Source organism: Atractosteus spatula, chromosome 16, assembly GCF_055471065.1.
Source record: "Atractosteus spatula isolate fAtrSpa1 chromosome 16, fAtrSpa1.hap1, whole genome shotgun sequence".
Taxonomy (NCBI): Eukaryota; Metazoa; Chordata; class Actinopteri; order Semionotiformes; family Lepisosteidae; genus Atractosteus; species Atractosteus spatula.
This window is the reverse complement of record NC_142721.1, coordinates 13,788,930-13,807,927: the sequence shown is the minus strand read 5'-3', so window position 1 is coordinate 13,807,927 and position 18,998 is coordinate 13,788,930. Positions and strand designations below refer to the sequence as shown.

General features: G+C 43.2%; 2 protein-coding genes across 2 annotated transcripts; both read right to left on the bottom strand.

Annotated features, from left to right (window-relative positions):
* Nucleotides 1–77: 77 nt before the first annotated feature.
* On the bottom strand, nt 78–7,558 carry psmc3 (proteasome 26S subunit, ATPase 3). Its single transcript, XM_088935066.1, has 12 exons — nt 7,457–7,558; nt 6,431–6,511; nt 5,815–5,940; nt 5,145–5,249; nt 4,768–4,830; nt 3,808–3,945; nt 3,455–3,598; nt 2,422–2,570; nt 1,678–1,774; nt 1,091–1,236; nt 724–805; nt 78–364 (listed from the first exon to the last, which is right to left on the bottom strand). Exons 1-12 carry the CDS (start codon nt 7,556–7,558, stop codon nt 254–256), a joined length of 1,344 nt encoding a protein of 447 aa, XP_088791192.1. The 3' UTR covers nt 78–253.
* Nucleotides 7,559–8,706: 1,148 nt separating this feature from the next.
* Nucleotides 8,707–18,288, bottom strand: mtch2 (mitochondrial carrier homolog 2). Its single transcript, XM_088935067.1, has 13 exons — nt 18,118–18,288; nt 16,018–16,102; nt 15,177–15,283; nt 14,120–14,149; nt 13,760–13,816; nt 12,907–12,964; nt 12,485–12,536; nt 12,338–12,397; nt 11,844–11,937; nt 11,256–11,303; nt 10,653–10,720; nt 10,363–10,438; nt 8,707–9,653 (listed from the first exon to the last, which is right to left on the bottom strand). The coding sequence occupies exons 1-13, from the start codon at nt 18,202–18,204 to the stop codon at nt 9,567–9,569; spliced, it is 909 nt and encodes a 302-aa protein (XP_088791193.1). The 5' UTR covers nt 18,205–18,288; the 3' UTR covers nt 8,707–9,566.
* Between the last annotated feature and the right edge of the window lie 710 nt (nt 18,289–18,998).

Below are 18,998 nucleotides of genomic sequence, written 5' to 3'. Positions count from 1 at the left end.
CCAGTTCCATCATTATGTTACGGCCGTGGTGCTTCGTATGTGGGCAGACATGGAAAGATCGGAGCCACCGAACGTGCATTAATGGAAAAAAAAAGCTTTAATTCTTGTGTAACTTGTAAGACAACAGAATTGTATAGTACAAGACCAGACATTGCAATACAGACTCGTTGTCTCGGTTGTGCTCAGTCACACACACAAATACCCACACTCCGAGGCCCTTCCCGGTCTCCCCCCACCTCAGATTCGAGGCCACTCAAGCATAGTACTGCAGGTTGGCCTTCTTCTTGGCTTGCACCTCCAGAATGCCCTCCATGTAATCCTCGTGGGTGAGCTCGGTGGCCCCTCTGCGCAGTGCGATCATGCCCTGTGTGAGAGAGGAGAAACAGGGCATGAAAGGGACACACCCGTCCGCAGGGCAGAAAACCAGCCAGATTTACCCAGCTGCATATCAACTGTTTGCATTTTCCCCATCAAGAAAAAAGAACACTGCACAAAAATGCTAAATGATTGAAATGATTACTTTCATAAAAGCAGTATTTTCACATAATAAAAGCACTATTTTCAGCCACTATAAAAGCAATGATTTCCATATTAACGACCACTGATATTTCAATTATCATCAATAAATCATTGATTATTATTAAATATGATGATTAATTATTGCAATATTTGCTAGCAAACAAGTGGTGTGCTAAAGAAACATGAAATGCAGCTACTACTCACAGCTTCCACACACACGGCCTTGCACTGGGCCCCATTGAAATCATCTGTACATCGAGCCAGCTCCTCGTAATTTACATCTTGACTGAAAAGATATGGAGGAAACGCACAGGTTATTTACACATAGCACAGACAAGCAGGGCAGCAGGGCGCAGCGCTGCTCAGGGCTCTGGACCCGAGACCGGAAGGCTGTGGGTTCGAATCGCAGGTGAGACGCAGCTGTTGGGCCCTCGAGCAAGGTGCCTCACCCCAGCAATTGCTCCAAGTGAAACGACCAGCTGTGTAAACGGGCGCAAATGTAAGTCGCTTCAGCCAAATAAATTGGTAATAATGGGGTACAGAAACAGCGCAGCCCCGGCGCCAAGCCTACCTAACGTTCATCTTGCGAGAGTGAATCTGCATGATTCTGGCCCTGGCCTCCTCATTGGGCATGGGGAACTCGATCTTGCGGTCCAGCCTCCCAGAGCGCAGGAGAGCCGGGTCCAGGATGTCTACTCTGTTGGTGGCAGCAATGACCTGCAAGGCAGACAGGAATACAGGATGATGAAAGGAAACAAACAGGCCAGGTCTTTCTTTACATGAGTCACTGCTTTTATAACGGAAACTGTTAAAAGAGGGCAAGATCTCACTTAGTATCTCATTTTTTTTAAACACTCCTTTTGAGTATTTTGAAAATTTGTGGCAGCTCCATTACATGAAAAAGCACACTTCTCAAACATTTCTCACAGACTACAGTGATCAGATACGTAAAGGATAAGATGCTGCTCGTGGCAGCTCGTGCATTTTCGACAGAGAAGCATAATACATCTCAGTCAGTCGAATGTCAACCACATTTCTTCCGTTTGGCAAGATGGAAACTCAGTGGGAACAGAAGAGCTGGGTCACAGCTCTATTGCAGTAGGCCACACTCCACTGGTCCAGATTCCTGGACTTTGTGCTGTTTCAGGAAAGACCTGCCTTGACTTGCGTGTTGGGCTGAAAGCCATCGAGCTGATTGAGAAGCTCCAGCATAGTCCTCTGAACCTCACGGTCCCCTGCCTTCTCACTGTCAAACCTGTAACACACCATCGCACAAAGCTGATGTTTTTTTCTGCACTACTCAAGAATGTGTTAATGAAAACTATTCTGTCAAGATGTTGGGAGCTGTGCAATTTTCTATATGTCAAAGTTAGCAATGAACTTAATAAAAAATAATTACTTAAAAAGCCTTTTACTTAACATCTTTAGGTGAGAATTGTTGTATCATTACACAAAACAAAAAGGTGTTAAAAGAATTCTAATATATACCTTTACCATAATGTTACTAAGGAGCAAAGAACCATAATAACTAAGACAACAGTTCTGGTCTGAAACCATACAAGACAAATATTTTTTCCTACTGTATTTGAACTACTGTTCTGTATTTTTCATTTTACTAATTTCATTATTTTAGTCACTTTTCATTTTTGTCAATATGAAACTGTGGCCATTCACTTAATAAATAATAAGGTGAATGCTGCAATGGGATATTATAAATACGAGAAATACAGTAGTAAGAGATACCGGTACACTGTTATTTTGAGCAAGCAAACATGCACAAAGTCTTAAGCAGACAACAGTAACCTCAGCCATTGTAGATCCCTGTTTCCAGTAACATGCGAGAAAACTAAGACATAAAATACACCGAGGAGCTGTCCCCGTGCATTTTTACTACACACTCACCGTTTGGTGCCAATGGCATCCAGCTCATCAATGAAGATGATGGAGGGAGCTTTCTCTTTGGCTAAAGCAAAGGCGTCTCGCACCAGTTTGGCTCCATCTCCAATAAACATCTGGACCAGCTGTGGGCCAGCCAGCTTCAGGAATGTGGCCTGCAGAGAAAATGTCTTTATAAGCACAAGATTCAAGCCTCCAATTAAAAAAAAAATCACCAGGTATTTGAGACGTATACCCAACTCTAGGGTAGAGACATGGAGCAATGATGTTTTTCCACCAGCCATATGTCTTAGGCCCAGAAACCACTGATCAATTGCTACTTGATTTCAGTCTTCTATTTGGGGCATATTTTAAGTTTGCTTTGATTTATCGTTGCAGTGAGTGGTTTTAATGATTACTATTATTTATGTTACTGTTACCAATTTCCCTGATCCCCTCCCATTTAGGCACTTTGTCAAAAATGTATGCAGAATAAAAGCTCAGTGCATGGGTTTAGGCACGTTTAATACTTTGTCATTCCAACCTGTGTTTGTTGATCATAAACTGATCACCTCTTGATAGTTATTTAGTGACTAATAAGGTTAAGCAAGCTTGAGACTTAATGTTCCCTGTGAAACATTTTGGATATTTTTTCATCCATTAGCACTTGTGAGGTAGGTTTCAGCTGGACACATCTAGCAGATGAGTGTCCCCCCCGGACCAGTGTTAGGAATTGCTGTACAAGCCAGCTGTGAACGAGATTTCCATGGCAAAGGCCCACGCAGGGGGGCAGGGCTAGGGTTCACTGGACACAGCTCTGCTAACTTCACAGGCAGCTGTGAGGACATCAGTGAAGGAGGTCTCTCCCCTCCAATTTGGCAATAACCCTCCCGCAAGCTGCTGTGGAGCCTGCAGCAAGTCAGAAGACAAACAGGCTTGATGGGTTCAGGTGCTTGTCCGTCGATCACCCCGGGCAGCAAAGCAGGTGTTGCGGCTCCAAACTGGAAGGACATAAGAGGAAAGCAAAACCTGCAGAAGCTATGACATCATGTTCCTCTACCTTGGTCTGGGCTGCACAGGCTCTGGCCAGGAGCGTCTTGCCTGTTCCTGGAGGGCCATACATCAGCACCCCCTTTGGAGGCTGGATCCCCAAGTTCTCAAACTTCTCCTTGTGGTTCATGGGCAAAACTATGGCCTCCACCAGCTGCAAAGACACAGGTTATTAAGTCACAACCACTTTCCACAGATTCTTGGAAATACAGCACCTAGGACTCCTGAGCTGCAGTCAGGTATATCTACGATAATAGGAAAGATGAAAACTCGGTACTAAAACCAAAGGTGAAAAAAAAAAAGGAAATAAAAAAAATTCAGTGTTTTTGAACTGTGTTGGAATAGCTGCCCGGCAGGTCTGACCTCCTGGATCTGTTTGTCCAGCCCACCGATGTCGCTGTACTGCTCAGTGGGACGCTCGTCCACCTCCATGGCCTTCACCCGGGAGTCGTACTCCGTGGGCAGGGTCTCGAGGATCAGGTACGAGTCCTTGTTCACCCCCTGGGAGAACGGGAAGATCACAGCAATGGGAAAAGAGCACCCCACACTTCTAAACTGGAAAAGAAAACACTGCATAAAGAAGGATCGATGGGCCCTGGACGCCCACCTGCAGGTAGACGACATGCAAATCAAAGTGTCCCCCAGTGCAATTTTAAAAATTACACATTGAGACATTTGATGTATTGGTATTTGGTAACAACCGGACTGATAAAATATTCTGCACTTAAGGCAGGGTTGTAGGGTTTGGGCTGGCATGTATGTAGGTTTTCCTAAGAAACTTATAATCATGAATCTTTGAGAAGGAAAAAGAAACTTTCAAAGTATATATTATGCGAACTGTTGGCTTAATTGGCTCAATTAAGGATTAATTTAAGTAGAGACCGTGGCCACAATGAGCAGACCAGCAGGTGTGTGGGTCCCCAGGAACGTACAGTATTTGGGAACCTCTGTTTTAAAGAGACCGAGGAACTCTACAGAGACACCAGCCCCCCAAGACCAGGATTGGGGATCCCTGGGTTAAGGTATGGCTTCTCAAAAGAGCATCACTAGCATAACACCACTAACAAACCTACTTAATGAACCCAGTAAACAGAAAAACTCTTCCACCTTGGTATTTCATATCAGTGTTTATTTGCGTAAGGAACTGGGAGGAAAACCTGCCAATGTTATGTTTCAGTCACTGAATTGCATCTCTGTGCAAAAGTCTAGCATACTGAAGATATAGTAGGAGAGCTCACTGCCTCAGCAACTGACTAACGCCATTGTGGTCAACTGCGCTGAACACATTTGTATTCCACAAGAACAGAACAAATGTACACTTACCACAAGGTCTCCTGGCTTCAGTTTCTCTGCATCAACCAAACCAATTACAGGCAGGAAGTAAGTCTACAAGAGACACACCATATAATAAAATAACTTTAAACGTGTTAGGTCAATTTTTAAATTTAGTTTGAATAAACAGCAGCTATCAGGGCAGAAAATAATTGCAGTTGGTGCGAATGATTATTTCTGTTATTAAAATGTGTACTGGTAACGTAATGAAACGATTGGGCACAAAATTGATAACTTAACACTCGGCCTCGTTTTGAGCAGGCTAAAATCTGACTTTAATCCGCAAGTATAGTTCTGTGTGCGTATATTTCTATATACTACAGAAAACACAAATGCAAGCAGCAATACTCAGGCTCTCTGAGCCTTACCTGTCGTGTTGATGTTTTTATCACGGCACATTTCCCTTTCCTCATGGAATCCAGGTCAATATTGGCTCCGTCTTCCTCTTGATCATTTGGATCTACATCCAACAACTAAAACAGACAATAGATCCATTGGTAGTGTATTTCTGATCAGAATCAAAGGTTCTGGAAGCCACCCCCATGTGTAGTGTTGCATTTACAGTCTGCTCCACAACAGATCAACTATGCATCAGGGCTTTGCACAGGCATTTAGTGCAGAACTAGAATCTTGTGCGATGACATACTACATCATACCACTGAAAAATACAACATTGATACAGGAATGTCGTTTCCTACAAACTAATGTAGACCACTGATGGGTTCTGCGGTACTGTGGTCAGAAATGCTTTTGTGCCAGCTGCTGATCCTATATGTTTACACTGCCACTTCCAAATACTGTGCACCTGCAGCAATTGGTACATTTATTCTGATCCATTAGTGTTTACACTACCAATTCTGAGCAGGGTTAAGTGCTACCAGTGCCAATTGAAAATGGCAGTGTTAATCCACTTTTTCTATGCTACCGCACAATTAACTGTACATATACTTTCTCAGAAACAAAATCTCTTCAGTGACACGTCTTACTGAAGGCAGTCATTTCAAAAGTGGTCAATCACGGTCAGTGGGCCACACTCACCTCAATGACATTGGAGACGAGGTACGGCAGTGTCTTGTTCACTTTAATCTTCTCAGTGTTCTCTTTGATTTTATCCTTCATGGCCTGGAGCTCATGAGTAACTCTCAAGACCTCACTTTTCATTATCTGATTAAAAAAATAAATACACTTAAACACGCGACAAGGAGTAGCTTACGATGTTCAATGGCCCCCCACTTCAAATTCTTCTGTTCGCTCCACTCATACAGGAAGAGAAATTATTCCATATTGTAATCTGCGTAATTGAAAATACTTTCCCTTTGCAATAAAAACAAGCTGAAACCTAAAGAAAACGACTTTAACTTATGAAAATATAACATGCACATCTCAAATGATTAACATTCATAAAACCTGACATGGGTGGATCAGTTTAAAAAATAAAGCTTTATTTGTCAAGATAGGTCAATTGAGAAAATATTATCTTACACTTTGTAATATCACTTACACAGAGTGTTCTTTACCGCATGCAATGAGCTTGCTACTTGCTGGGCAAGTACATTGCTCAAGGGAGCAACAGTGACATTAACCTAGGGGGAGAATTCATGATCGTCTGGGCCAGGGTTAAGAGCCCTGAACCCTCCTGGAATAACATACCAACCTTAATTTCACTGTCCAAGAGGCGTGTCCGCTGAATGATCTCCTCAGTGGACATTTTGAGCACCTCCTCACCTATCCCATCCTATGAGGTGAAAGGTAACAGGTTAAAGGTAATACAGAGAGAGACAGAAAGGTGGTGAAAGCAAGTAGCGTGCTTTTCTAATGAATGCATCAAATATGGGTATTATTTCAGTAGCGTGCCTAAAACATCATTAAGCAAAATCGACATTAATTTCCACCTACTAACCAAGTCCAAGCAACAAAATATCAAAAGATACCAGATTTCATTACACCGCTGCCCAGCCAGAACTACATTCTGAACTCTTCGGGCGGCAAAAGGAATGATTCGCCCAGTGTTTTATTTACAGCTGTATTTACATAACCCATCTTAAAAATCCAATTAGGCAAACGCAAAGAATACATACACCAGAAACATATTCCAAAGAGCGAAGAGGGGACAATCCATATCGACAGCTGTCTGGACAAGAATGCTCACTTTGATAACGTAAGAGCTAATTACAATCCCAGGGTTAGTATTCCTGTTTAAATAACATATAAAACTGAATATTTATTGTGCATCCCCCCCGGTGTAGTATCTTGACAACACAACAAAAGGAAACTATCAGGCAGACCTTGTATTGTTCCTCAGCTCTTGTTAGTTACTGTTTCTCACCTCTCTCGGCGTAGACGACAAAGAGCGATAAACTGGAACAATTTTACCTTACAAACGCTGTCACGAAGCGAAATCTAATACTTGAGTAAATGAAACCTTCATGCATTTCCATTCACAAAGCTACAGTCACAGTTTGTAGCTCATGTGCAGTTCATTTAGTTTCCCTGTGTCATTCTCCAGAATGCAAACAGGCCATCCCCGGCAAATGGCTATTATATTACAAAAGGAATACACGGTTGAATTGTATAGATACACGTATATCCTTCGAGATTTATCCACACGCAAATCCCGGCAACTCTTTAGTAGACAAACACTAAAAAATAACAGTCTTAATAAGGATATATTATCACAAACCTCAACCTCGTCCCAAACTGATCTGTCATTCAGAGACGCCATTTTGGAATTTCTGATTTGGAGTAAACTCGTCAATCTTAATATTTTTACAGATACTGACATATATATTTTAAAAATATTTCAAAAATTAATTTATAATATTATAAACATATCTAATAGCGATAAAAACTAAACTACACGCATTTTAAATGTCTATGTAGTTTAAATAAAATGTCGAATCTGCGGTAAACAATACAAACTTTAAGTTACATGAAGTGCGCATGTCAGAACTCCACACAGCTCGATGTGTAGACCAGCGTGTGGGGTTTTAAATGCCTGGAACAGCGTAGCGATAACTAAACTTAAATAACGTTTAGTTTATATTTAGAACATTTCCAATAGCTAAAAAGTTGCCAACAAAAAGTAAAATTCAAGGAGCAAGAAATAAATCAACTCAATACTCTTATTTTCCCCATTTTTGTGATTTTGTTTCTAGCATTTTTAAACAATGTTGCAGTGGTTAAAATGTGTTGTGCAGGATAAGCAGGTGTTTCTACTAAGACAAATGGAACTTTATTTCGAAAAAACGCATTTGTAAAATACTCTCTTCTTGAGCTGCAAGTCTCACAGACGACAGCAGGCGGTGGACTGGCATCACGTCCGAGATGTAGAGCAACAACTTGCACCCTGTTGCTGCGATTCGTACTATAAGTGTATATAGAAAGAAGTACTGGTAAAACGGATAACTAAAAGTTTAAAAAAACCAAAGAATTCACATTTTGCTGTCTACTCTCGTCTCGGCTCTGTCCCGGATCAGAATTCGGCTCCAGAAGATCAATGGAAGTGGCTTCTTGGATTTAAGCGCTAGTTCTGCGTTAATTCTTAAAATGTCAGTAAAGACACAAGGTAGGAAGATAAATCAAGCGAAAGTCGCGGAGTTTTAGCATACACCCTCATTTTAATGCGCTAAAGTCTTTTTCAGTTTTTGCCATGTGTGCTCCACACCAACACCTCTTCTCGACTGCATGGATGTGTATGAATTATCATCAGCTTCAACATGCATATTTATCTGCAGCACAGAAGCCATTCTCCTGTATCTCTCTACAAAGTACCATTCTCTTAAGATTCCCAATTGAGGCTACTGACGTTCGGGAAGATAATTCAGCAAAGATTAACCTTGTGAAAATAAATGAAACTGAAAATGATAGCTGAATACGTTGGGAAAAAAATGAATGAAAATAAAAAAAACACCAGCACTGCCTCTTCACAAGCATGTCCGTTAAATTTTCATTTTATTATTGCATTGGTTTCAGGACTTTTTTCTGTTACTGGGTGGGATCCCTCTTTATTATAAGACTCGCAAATGCTCACCAAAGGTACTATTCTTAAAGAATGACACTTCAGAAAAGATCTACAATGACCCTTTTGACTCCAACAGCTTGCATGATCTCTGCAATTCCTTTTGATCCTAAGTTCTTTAACGAGCAGATGGACAATCTTACAGTTCGAACATTTCACAGAACTCCAGACGTCTATTATATTTCATGTGCACATGAGGTGAAAGAGTACATACAGCCAGTACCCAATATGAAGCTGCAGTAAAAAAGACTTATTCTTTGTGACGAAATTTGCGTTGTGTCCGAGGTAGCTAACAACTACCGAGACCAGTTAACTTCAATTCAATCTGAAAACTCAAGCACCCATGCTGACACAAGACAATAAGTACTCCGACACGATAAAACTGATGTAAAACAACAGTTAAGTGTTTAGCTTGGTCCCAAGCACAAACACATAGCTACAGCAAAACATGCAGCTGAATTGTGGGTCTTTAAGATACACATTTCTGTTGGGTTGTACGGAAATTTTACCTGAACCCTTTCTTTACATGTACTTTTATAGATGACAAAAATTTAAAATATATTTCTTTACAATCAAAGCAGCTCTCATTGTCATAAAATAATGCATACACATCTTTACTGGTTTCAGAATTTGACAGATTGTTTTTTTTAAAAAAACCTTGAGCATGTTGCTGTAAACAAATGCATATACAAACAATCGGATAATTTCCATTTCATTCCTCAAATATTACGTTAGGGTATTACAATTAGATTCGATTCTGTTCCACGATCATTTAAAAAAATCTCTGCTGGTCCACGGCGTACGTCTTCCCAGCCGGCACCTTTCGGAAGAATAGACTGTTTCCTCTGCTCGTGTTGCCCTGTGAAGACAGAGGGAGAGAGGTGTCATAATCAGCGATACTGTCGCAAATCGAATGATTGACATTGGAGGAGTCCACTGTGCGGCAGTCTCCAACCCTGGTCCTGGAGTGTCCCAATCCAGTAAAATTTACAGTCCATCCTAAATCTCCCATTCTTTAAAGGTTAGGGACATGTACGCTATTGATCAATTATGCAAGTAATTTGTCTAGTTAAGGCAAATCTGGTGCTTCAGGGCTGCAAGTTTTCCTAATTTTTGTTTCAAATGATGTCTTAATGACTTAACTGAACAAAGCACCTGTTTAGGTCCTTAGAACCTGATGATTTAAGGTGATGTATAAGACCTGCTGGACTGAGGGTCTACGGAACCAGGGTGTCAGACCCCAGTCGCTCGTAGGCTCTTCAATACCAGGGTTCAAGACCCCTGCAGCGGCTGGGGCTAACGTTCCAGAAAGCAATCATTTAAATTGCGTAGACTAAGAAGACTAACTCTTGGTACTTCCCAAGTATGTACCACAGTGCAAACATGGCTTAAAACAAGCAGGGAAACCTAAAAGAAATACCTCTGAAGATGATTTCATTAAAAATATTAACTGCCTAAGAGATCCCCTCCCTTCCAACAGAAGCAAGAGAATCCCACGATACTGTAAAAACATTCATTCTCAACCCTAATTATAAAACGTTTTTTCTGTTAACGACAAGTCGAATTACCTCTCTGCTAAGGTGCCTCCAACACTCCACCCAGTTAGGATATACTGAAGCATAAGGAGGAAGGCCGCCCGCAAGGCTGGAAAGTAAAAAGAAAATTGTTACAGTGGTGCAAATTACACTGTAAAAAGGACAACAATATGTAATTACTTCTTGAGCCAATACAGAGCTTGCTACAGTCACTACCTCCCTCTCCCCCAGGTCAGGTGTGACATCACTGCCAGCAGGCATCTGGATCAGGCCCTGGCTGCCACTACCCACACTGCTTTGCTGGCAGCAATTTTAACACTTACCCACAGCTGTTGACTGCCATTAAGTTGGACACCAACATGAAGGGATACGTAAGCATGCTCGCAAAGAACTGAAAGAGGAAAACAAACAGTGCTGGGAATTACAAAGAAGGCCCACATAATGCTTTAAAATCAGGCAGTTTCGTTATTTGCTGCATTATCGGAATACTATTGAAAGGCACACAGTGTGCAGTTTTCAATACCGAAATAGGCTGTAAACGTTTACAGTCTAGGCCATGGTGTTGGCCAACCCTGAACCTACAGAGCCTAACTCCATTAAGTTTTTATGGGCCACCCTTACACATCAATTTCGAAACACTTGGAACCATTTTGTTCTGATCACTGAAGCAGGCAAGTTCCTCAATTAGGTAGCTTACAGGTCAATGGATATGAAAGCACAAGCAAACTATAGCTCTCAAAGAAAACAGCTGGCCATTCCTGCCTTAATTGAACCAATTAACTTTCTGAACCAATCCAAATTCCCTTGTTCCAAAACTGCAAATTGCTGATTTAAGACTGCACGGTGGAATAGGGTTGGCCTCCCCTCTTTTAGGTATTTTAAGATGATCATGAAATATATACTCTGAATCAAACAGATTTACTTACACCTGTGATGGCCTGAGAGCAGTTCTTTATTTCTCCCATGTGGTTCATCTGCATCAGATTGTGAAAAAAGAAGCATGTTAAGAATCTACGATCACAACAGCCTACAAACAGGTTTCCTACTAGCTTCTCATAATGTTCTGGTAAAGACACATTATTACACACGATCTAAAGAAGAAAGTTAGAGGGTACAACTTTGGCAGTTTTTCTTTTGAAAGTCTGCCAAAGAGCACTTCTGTTTCTTGCAAACGGCAAACTGCCTGCTCTTCAAACCTGGTTTTTACATGCAGAGAAAGAGCAGCAAGACTGTCTGAATCCTAATCCCGCAACAGAGGCAAACGCGAGATTCACACATTTACACCAGGTGAAAACAGCTGAAACAAGACTCTAGAATAGCATGACATATCGAGATCCTATCTTGAATGTTGTGATGTGCATGCAACAGTGACGAAATATTTGATTAACAGATGTTGCCATAATCCTGGGCGATTTACTACGTGCACAAAGTTTAAAAAAAAAATAAAATACTGTGTGAACCCAAACTTCAAGCACAAGAGCAGATTTTGCCCAAGGAGGTGCGACTGTACTTACAGAGCTGTCTATTGCATAGGTGTTGACAAGGTGTGCGAGCATGTTGCAGATCCATAATGACAAAATATCACCTAGCAGGCGAGGAATTAAACCCCTGGTAGAGGACAAGAGGTTGTAACAGATTAATGTTCACATACATCTGTGCCTCTGCTTGCTTCACAGCCATTGTGAGACAGATCATGGTTTCACAATAAAAATAAAAATCATATTTTCATCACAGTATACAGTAATTTGTAGATGAGACAGGGAATCTACAGTTTAAAAGGGGTGGGATGAGCCACTGGAAAAAATACAAACATGTTTACACAAAAACCCATAAGAGCTCTCTTGTGTCAAATTATACTTGTGCTTACGCCCCTAAAGGATAAAATATCAATTTATTTGGCAAGATTCCCCTGGGAATATGTATTTGGTTAACTGCGGTTCTGCCAGATACTACCAAAGAAAAATTCCAGGCGCTTCCTGCTTGCTCTAATCACCAGTCCCATACTTACGCAAAAAATCCCAGAATTCCCTCTTCCTTGTAGATGGTTACAATGGAGTCGAACACCCCGCTGGGGAAAAACACAATGAAAAAAACATGAGCAGACAGAATGAAGTACAGAGAAAGCAAACAGTAAGGAGCCCCTTCTACAACTAACCTGTATTTGGTTTCCCTTCCAATAAATTGCACCATACACCTCAGAGTGATAACTAAAAGAGAAAGAAAGCTTTAATGGTACAGCAGACCTCTTCCGTAACACACAGATGTTCCAAATAAAAATCACAGTTTGATGGCTAAACTAACTAGCACCAACTAACCAGACAAAAGAAATGGGAAACGAGCTGGAAAGACGAGTTTCAATCAGTTTTAAAGGTGCAATCAACAAAAACAAAGATCTTGACATTAAACTTGTTTAATAGATAATATAAAAAATAACATCCCCACAAACTACGGTCCAGTTGTTCCAAAGAAATGAACCCATCTGCTGTGTTGGTCCACTTCTCTACAGTATGCTGGTGAATGGCGAGGAGTGTGCATGCAGATGACAAACACACGGGCTCAGCGAGTGAGTGCAGTTACCATGGAAGGGGTGAGTGACAATCGTGGCACAGGAGCGTGCTACCATCTCTTTGGTTGTCTGTGATAAGGGGAAAGAGAAAGCAACTTTAAAAACAAAAACACAAGCATCACGTGCGCGCGGCGCGAGCAATCAAAGGAGCCGATATGAAAACACGGAACATAATCGGCTTCAGAAATTTGTAGACTGAAAACTTCCAAGTAGACGAACATGCATAGCCAAATCCCCTATAGGAGAGAAACAAAACAATGTGTGGGGGTGAAATCTAAGGATGGAATCAGAAAACAGACGAGAGAGAGAGAGAGAGAGATCTATGTAACCCTTATGGCCCTTGGCACGTTTTGCAAAGACGCAGCCCGGATCCAATCACAACATCTCCTACACCAAAGCGCGTTACTAACCCCCACGCTGGACTGGCGGCTGTCTGCCAGCCCAAGATTTCCTGCTTCATCCTCAAACGGAGACCCTCCGACAGGCGCCGGGATTGGATTTTGCGATAAGCTGTTGGCTCAAGGTGTTGACCTGACCTGGGCCTCTGTCTGACTCCAGACGTTACTCTGTGCACTCAGACCGTTATTTATCAGCTGCTGCATGACTCGTGCCACAGACGCCATGCGCTCCCCAGCTAACTCGGAAGGCTTTCCTTCCCAAAATCCTTGTGCTGCCCTGTTCCGACAGCCGGAATTACACTGAGGCAGGGAAAGAGCTCCATAATGAAACTATGAAGTTCAGCTGAGAACAGAAGCATGCAGAATAAAAAAAAACTGTAAAACATTTTGAAGTACAGGTATTATTAATGGTAGCAAATGCTACACTGCTTCAGAAGCCTCTCTCACTAGACTGAAATTCACACACCTCATTCACAACTTGCTGTAGCGACGAGATGTCATCTTTCTTGCAGTTTCCCGACTCCTAAAAAAAAAACAACAGTCAACTGGTTTGATCTTTGATATGACCTTTTACATAAGGTTATAGGCACTGTACTTATTTAACACTTCAAAATGAAATAACTATACAGGCTTGAACACTAAGAAAAGATGGGTGAGCAATTGAGAGCATCTGTCTGTATTCTAAAGCCTTGTTCCTTTACACACTACAAGTCCACCTTAAACCATATACAATATATATCACTATATACAATACCATATATAGTAAGTTCCATGCTTTCTCCTGCTGATGCTACTTTCAAAAGCCAACAGTAAAAACAACACATACCTCATTATTTTTTTCTTGTTCCTGGTATCTCTGTAAAAAAAAAAAAGACTGAGATAAGCAAACACAAATAATTCAGAAGGCCCAGTGGAAAATTAAAAGGGGACCCCCATGAATATTTTTTCTGGACTGTCATTGGAAAGTCAACCTAATTTTAACTTCAGTTTTGTTCTTGAAATAACCAGGCCCACAAAGAGCTACAAATTAAAGGCCAGACAGAGCAAAGCTCGACACAGGTTTGTGATCCTATCACACACCACCCTGGCCATTAGGCGGATGCCCAGGTCTCTGTACACACAGCCAGTGTTCAGTCGAAGGCTTTGAAGGCTTTGCAAGGAGATGCAGACAGCCTCTCTCTTTCCTCACCATCACATTAGGGCGGAGCGGTGGTTCTGTGGCTAAGGATCAGTGGCTGGAAGGTTGCTGGTTCAAATCCCATGGCCCCTGAGCAAGGCCCTCAATCCAACTGCTCCAGGGGTGCTGTATAATTGGCTGACCCTGCGCTCTGACCCCCAGCTTCTCTCCCTGTCTCTGTGTCTCATGGAGAGCAAGCTGGGGTCTGCGAAAAGACGAATTCCTAATGCAAGAAACTGTATATGGCCGATAAAGTGATCTTATCAGAGTGGTAACATTGCACTCCGGTTTCCAGCTGCTACTTCAGGCCACAGTCGGAACGCTGAACAAAGAGGCAGACTTTGCAAAAAAAAGCCAATTAAAAAAAACGACGAACTGAAAGAAGGCCAGGGTCGCTCCACATCGCACTGAGACTGAACTCAGCACCTGAACATCTCTGAGCGGAGCTGGTGGAGCAGTAATTATCACAGAGCAGGAGGCCATTCAGTCCACTCCACTGCAACACTTTCGACACCACCAACACCCTAACAGATAAATAATGGGGTGAGTTAAATAATTAAATAATTAATTAATTAATAATTATTATTAATTAATAATTAATTAATTGTTGGCTGCAGATGGAGTGGATTAAAGGGGGTTGCATGCTAAGTATTACCAGTCGTAGCTTTTTTGTTTCGCACCATAATAACTGGCAATGTGATCCTACCTGAAGGACCTTACTGTGGACGATGGTCCCGATGGATCCAGCACAAAGTCTAGGCGCCAGGCCTTTGAACAGACCTGCTTTCCCATCAATCTTCACTATGTGTTTAGCTAGAAAGCAAGAGGCAGTCGGTCCTGTTAAAGCGCAAACTGAAAACATCCCAGCCAGGCAAGAATAAGCTCAGCAGTCTGCTTAACAAACCACACTCCCGCTAAGGTTGCAAAACAAAAACACTGCACGCATGGCACAACAGACACAGAAATCCATGTATATATTTTTAACAACGAAAACAGGATTAGGAGGAAAACATTGTAACTGGAGACTGGTGCATTAGCGCTATTCCAAAAACAATTTCCCCAATGGCACAATAAAACTTGAATTGAATTGAAACCAGAATCTATCCTATTCTCTTCCCTGAATCTCCGGATGGTGCCCAGGCTGGGCACCATCTGAGCTGGATGCTGCATCACTGCCATGGATCCAAGAGGGACATCGTGGGTAGAGCTATCATTTAGGAGGATTTTGCTGGTCTATAGAGACCTGCATGGAGTACTGACATAAAGAAGACATGATGGATGGATTAATACCCTCATTCATTTATTCCTTTTTTTAATTGTATAATGTAAGCATGCCCAAAGGGGTTGGGCAGTCAGTTGACCTTGGACCCCTAGAGGTTTTTTTTCTCCTTACTAAGGAGTGTATTGGTTCCTCTCCTCCATTGTCTTCTGTTTTTTTCTGTTTTGTATTCACCACATGTATGGTCGCTTGCATTGTTAAGCGCCTTTGGGCAACTGTGTTGTGAAAGGCGCTATATAAAAATAAACTGAATGGAACTGAATCTTACCGTAGGCAAAAAGGCCCGGCAGTTGGTAAACCTGCCGGCCAAAGATGTTTCTGCCTAGGGTTGGTGGAAGAGGTTCGTGCCCAACCTAGAGAGAAGGAAACAGGCGGAATAAGCCAACCGGGAGCCGCCGAAACCCCAAGTCATTCACCTCTCCCACTTCATCACATAAAGGAGCTGCTCCCTTGCTCATCAACCGCACGTGAGGCGAGTCTTTCAGGTGCCCCTCGGCATCGGGCTTTTGCTCTCCACGCAAACCAGGCAAACGTGCCGTCTGCGCTGTGCTGAGATGAGCTGGGCTGTCTCCAAGAGGCTCCCCGTCAACCAGCGGGCACAGCAGAAATGACAATGCACATACATGGGGCCGTCACAGCTGCTAAATACACATTCTAATAATAATACTTGCTTACACTTATATGGCACTTTTCTGGATCCTCCACTCAAAGCGCTTTACGAGTAATGGGGATCCCCTCCACCACCACCAGTGTGCAGCCCCACCTGGATGTTGCGCCAGTACGCTCATGGCAATCATGGCCTCCTAATAACCCCCATCTCTGAACTGGCTTCATCACTCTGCTCTCCTCCCCACTGAGAGCTAGTGTGTGTGAGGGGACTGGAGGTGGGGCTGCACACTGGTGGTGGTGGAGGGGATCCCCATTATCTGTAAAGCATTTTGAGTGGAGTTTCCAGAAAAGCGCTATATAAGTATAAGGAATTATTATTATTATTATTATTATTATCATTATTATTATTACGCTCCCCACACACCAGCTCTCAGTGGGGAGGAGAGCAGAGTGATGAAGCCAGTTCAGAGATGGGGGTTAATTAGGAAGCCATGACCTCTCTGCAAGCTCCTCAGAATTTTGAAAAAGAGAGGCAACTTATGACAAATACGTATTAGTTTATGCTTATACATCGTTTATATCTTCCAGCCAGTAAGAGCAAACTGTTAAGATGTATAGTCATAGGAGGAGAATTTAAGAGCAAGGCCTCAGTTTGATTATGGTGTACTATTTTGGTCACTGTGTTAAGGAAAAGACATTGCTGTTTTGGAATCCGTCATGTGAAGAGCTAGCAGATAACATTCTAGGGCTCAGGGGGATGTTTAACATCAGACTCTGGGGGGGGGGTATCAGAAGAGGCTTTTCACAACAACCAATAAGCAGCATCCAAGATACCCTAAACTTTTCCACATAACAAACAAAACCGCATACTCGAAATCCAGCTCAGACACTCAGAACATCCCAACTTCCAAGACGCCGCTGTTCAGAAAACTAACGGCACTGCAAATAACTTTCCACAAACGCGGCCGTGCTCCCTAACCCATCTTGCGGGTCGGGGGTCAGCGTCAACGCGCTTTCACTTTCGCTGGCCACGCACACCTCTTTGACAAGACAGTCCTTTCCAACAACTCGAGATCGCGGGTGTAACTAGCTAAGGGACGGTGGTCGTCACACGGGCTGAGCTTCTGACGAAAGGAGGGGTTACCGGTGACCCCGGCAGCATGCCGTCAGCGCTAAGCCACACTCCTAACAGGCACCTGCAGGACGCTGCAATCGGGCCAAAGGACAACACGCACGTCGGAGAGCTCGGAGCAACGGCCTGGGATGCCATAGGATTTCTCCGGGGAACTTTGTTCCTAATGCACGTTGCGGAGGAAGCAGGACTACACTGTATTTCTGCATGCAGCCACTGCATCAGGTGACACGGACACTGAATGTCTCCCGAGCGGCTGTAAATTTGCTCAGCACCCCCTCTCCCCCGGGGCCCGTGTCAGGACTGCGCGAGCCAGAGGCAGAGGTCAAACACGTCCTTCCTCGTGTCAGAATGACGTCACATGACACCCCCCCCCCCAGCTATAGGCACAGCTAGCCTGCCGATGTTTTTTTATAAGGAACCAGGCAGCGTTACGGCAAAACACGACATGCCCTTTTCCCTCCACTCTGACCATGTCGTACAGACCAGGATGGGTCAGTTTGTGGGTTTTCTTCTTCCGGAGATGGCCAGCAGGCAGCGGGCACTGAGCACCGCCGAAGTTAGTGAACAGGAGCTTCAGCCAGCAGCACGCCCCGCCCATTACAGCCCACCCGCCTCGTACCTTACCTGCACTAGCACCTTGATGTACATAAGCGGGTGGGAGAGAACTGTGAGACCCGACCCCAGCAGCACCTGACCACACGTGTCCGCCATGATGGAAACAACAATCTCGTCCAGGACCTCGAGAGAGAGAAAGAAGGGGAGGGGAGGGGGGAAAACCAAGTGCTGTCACGTGATCCGGCTAGCGTCAGCTGAGGGATACGAAACCCCAGTCACATGATAGTGACGTGAAGCTGTTCTGGAGAATCACATGACAAGGGAGAAACGGTCCAGTGGGCTGGCATTATACAGTCCCTCCTTGCACACGCAAAACCCCCGTCTCACTAAGTGAAAATACCTGATTATATAGTAGCGTCCTGCTAGGAAGGCTGTTCCCGTTGCTTAATGTTGCCAGCTTCACACTGTTGTAGTTTCCTTATATAAAGCCTGCGGTTTCTCTTAAAAATATTAATAGTCTGACAGTTTAGGTCCCTCGTCATTTTGGCTATAGGGATTGATTCAGGTTTAAACCGAGCGCTTGTATTCCTCTTTAATCACACGGTTCCCTTTTGCGTTTTGTGCAATGACTTTAAGCTGCGAATGTTTGAAAATGTTTCTCACGGGGTCTCTACCTTAGGTGCTAAAACATTTACTGATAATATTGAAATGTCCATTCCGTGCCGTCGTAGTGAAATATAAACACCCTATAGACGTTCTGCTTTAAAGGAGTGAACTGATTTCTCTGTTTTTCGGTGTTTAATGCGCTACGGGGCACTTTGCGTCAGGCGATGGCAAAATTGACCCGAAACCCAGGGTCCATGTCACAATTCCATACACAATGCTCTTGCGTCACCTTCAGAATCACAACCACCGTTCTTTCAGTCAAAACCCGTCATCTTGTGCGAACG

Bases quoted from the DNA above. Each gene is read 5' to 3' on its own strand.
- psmc3 (XM_088935066.1), bottom strand. From the start codon at position 7,558: ATGTCAGTATCTGTAAAAATATTAAGATTGACGAGTTTACTCCAAATC. The intron at 6,512-7,456 runs GTTTGTGATAAT...TTCACCTCATAG, and splicing joins CAGTTTGGGACGAGGTTGAG to GATGGGATAGGTGAGGAGGT. The intron at 3,599-3,807 runs GTCAGACCTGCC...GTGTCTTTGCAG, and splicing joins TGGACAAACAGATCCAGGAG to CTGGTGGAGGCCATAGTTTT.
- mtch2 (XM_088935067.1), bottom strand. From the start codon at position 18,204: ATGGCGGACACGTGTGGTCAGGTGCTGCTGGGGTCGGGTCTCACAGTT. The intron at 16,103-18,117 runs GTAAGGTACGAG...CCTTCTCTCTAG, and splicing joins ACATCAAGGTGCTAGTGCAG to GTTGGGCACGAACCTCTTCC. The intron at 12,537-12,906 runs GTAACTGCACTC...TTTCTCTTTTAG, and splicing joins TGTCACTCACCCCTTCCATG to TTATCACTCTGAGGTGTATG.